This window comes from Lactuca sativa, chromosome 3 (genome assembly GCF_002870075.4).
Source record: "Lactuca sativa cultivar Salinas chromosome 3, Lsat_Salinas_v11, whole genome shotgun sequence".
Lineage (NCBI taxonomy): Eukaryota > Viridiplantae > Streptophyta > Magnoliopsida > Asterales > Asteraceae > Lactuca > Lactuca sativa.
In genome coordinates this window covers 22172208-22173736 of record NC_056625.2, presented here as the reverse complement: position 1 = coordinate 22173736, position 1529 = coordinate 22172208, and the positions used below count along the sequence as shown (strand labels likewise).

Below are 1529 nucleotides of genomic sequence, written 5' to 3'. Positions count from 1 at the left end.
GTTGATTGGGCTTAAAGATGATGAAATTGATTTTCCTTTTGTCAAGATTAATGAGGATGGTAAAATGGGTTCAGTAACCAAGGTGGTGGTATTGGTATTGGTATGATCGCGTATAGATGTTACACGTGTTGTATTGAACCTTGCAGGCTTCATAGCCTCATCAAGTTGAGTTTGATTCAATGGAATAACCTGTACGTCGTATTAAAATTAGTTCAACATTTCCCATGAAAATAAAAATTAAAAAATTAAAAAATCAAAAACTTTTCACCTGCGGATCCATTTGTGCATTACCCTAGTCACCCAAAGATGTTTGAACATCATCAACAACCTTATTTTCAGTCTCAAACATGCGACTTGAACTACTATCTTCCACAATACCAGATCCTCTTTGTGGAGTCCTATAAATGTTACAAGTGTTGTATTTCATGATTCAATCTGTGTTCTCACCTGAACAAAAATTCATCAACCAATAAAGCCACATAAACCTGTGTTGATATAATTCCCATATCAAAGTCTACAATGATTTATTTATGACTAAACCCTTCTAGACACTTATAAAGTACACCACATAAAGGGTTTCAACTATTAAGTGCACAAAAAAAATCATGCATTTCATTCCATGCCAAATTATGTCAATCATATAAAATATTGTAAAAGACTACATATGAATCACCTTTGGAAATCTCAAAAGACCAAAACTTGTAGTAAGATGAAATTGAATACGGATCAAGCTCAAATTGGTATGTATCTCTTCAAAATCTGCTTCCCCGTCACGGCTAATCCCACCGCTATTCCACCAATAGCTCCGACAACAGCCGCCGACCTAAGCCCCGCCGCCGCCTTGTAAAGCGCTCCAGTCGCTAATCCAGCCACCACGCTGTTAATAATATCATCTGCATCCCTAGCCTTAACCATCCTGCTCTCTATACCTGCGTACAACAGTCCTATTACACCCGCTCGGTTGTCGATCGTCCGACCTGCATGTACAGAAACATTTAAGATCCGATTAACCCTAAGTTTCATGGTGTCTCCAGCCTCAGAAGCCTTCACGCCCTCTACTAAACCCTTCCCGACGCCAACTACTGCGCCGCTGAGGTAACCGATGTAGGTGTAGTATGTTAGGTTTTCGCCCCATGAACGTCGTTGAGCGATGGATTCCTCTTGAAAAAGGTATTCAGGAGATGTGGGAAGTTTGTACAGGGTTTGTGCAGGGACTCTAAGATCTTGGTAAGGGTTGTATAGCCGACGGTTGTCGTGGTGGTCGTCACTTTCGTTGTGATTTGAAGATCTCGGTTGGTAAGACATGTCATACTTAGGGCTACGATTAGGGTTTCAATCTTTCAAGAATTTGATTCCAAAGGAGAGAGAAAGAAGAGAGAGATAGAGAGAGAGAGAGAGAGAGAGAGGGAGTGCAGAGGTAGAGGACGACAAAGTGCTTAAAGGTTTATTAGGGTTTTTTTGTTAGAGGATTTTAAAAGGAGAAGCGGGATGTTTAATTTTTTTGGGATCCCCCCCCCCTTATTAAAGAA

The 1529-nt window shown here is 40.5% G+C and overlaps 1 protein-coding gene across 1 annotated transcript; it reads right to left on the bottom strand.

Annotated features, from left to right (window-relative positions):
• Window positions 1-679: 679 nt before the first annotated feature.
• On the bottom strand, window positions 680-1328 carry LOC111907332 (mitochondrial import inner membrane translocase subunit TIM23-1). The gene has a single exon (XM_023903097.3). It carries the CDS (start codon window positions 1303-1305, stop codon window positions 733-735), a length of 573 nt encoding a protein of 190 aa, XP_023758865.1. The 5' UTR covers window positions 1306-1328; the 3' UTR covers window positions 680-732.
• Window positions 1329-1529: the final 201 nt, after the last annotated feature.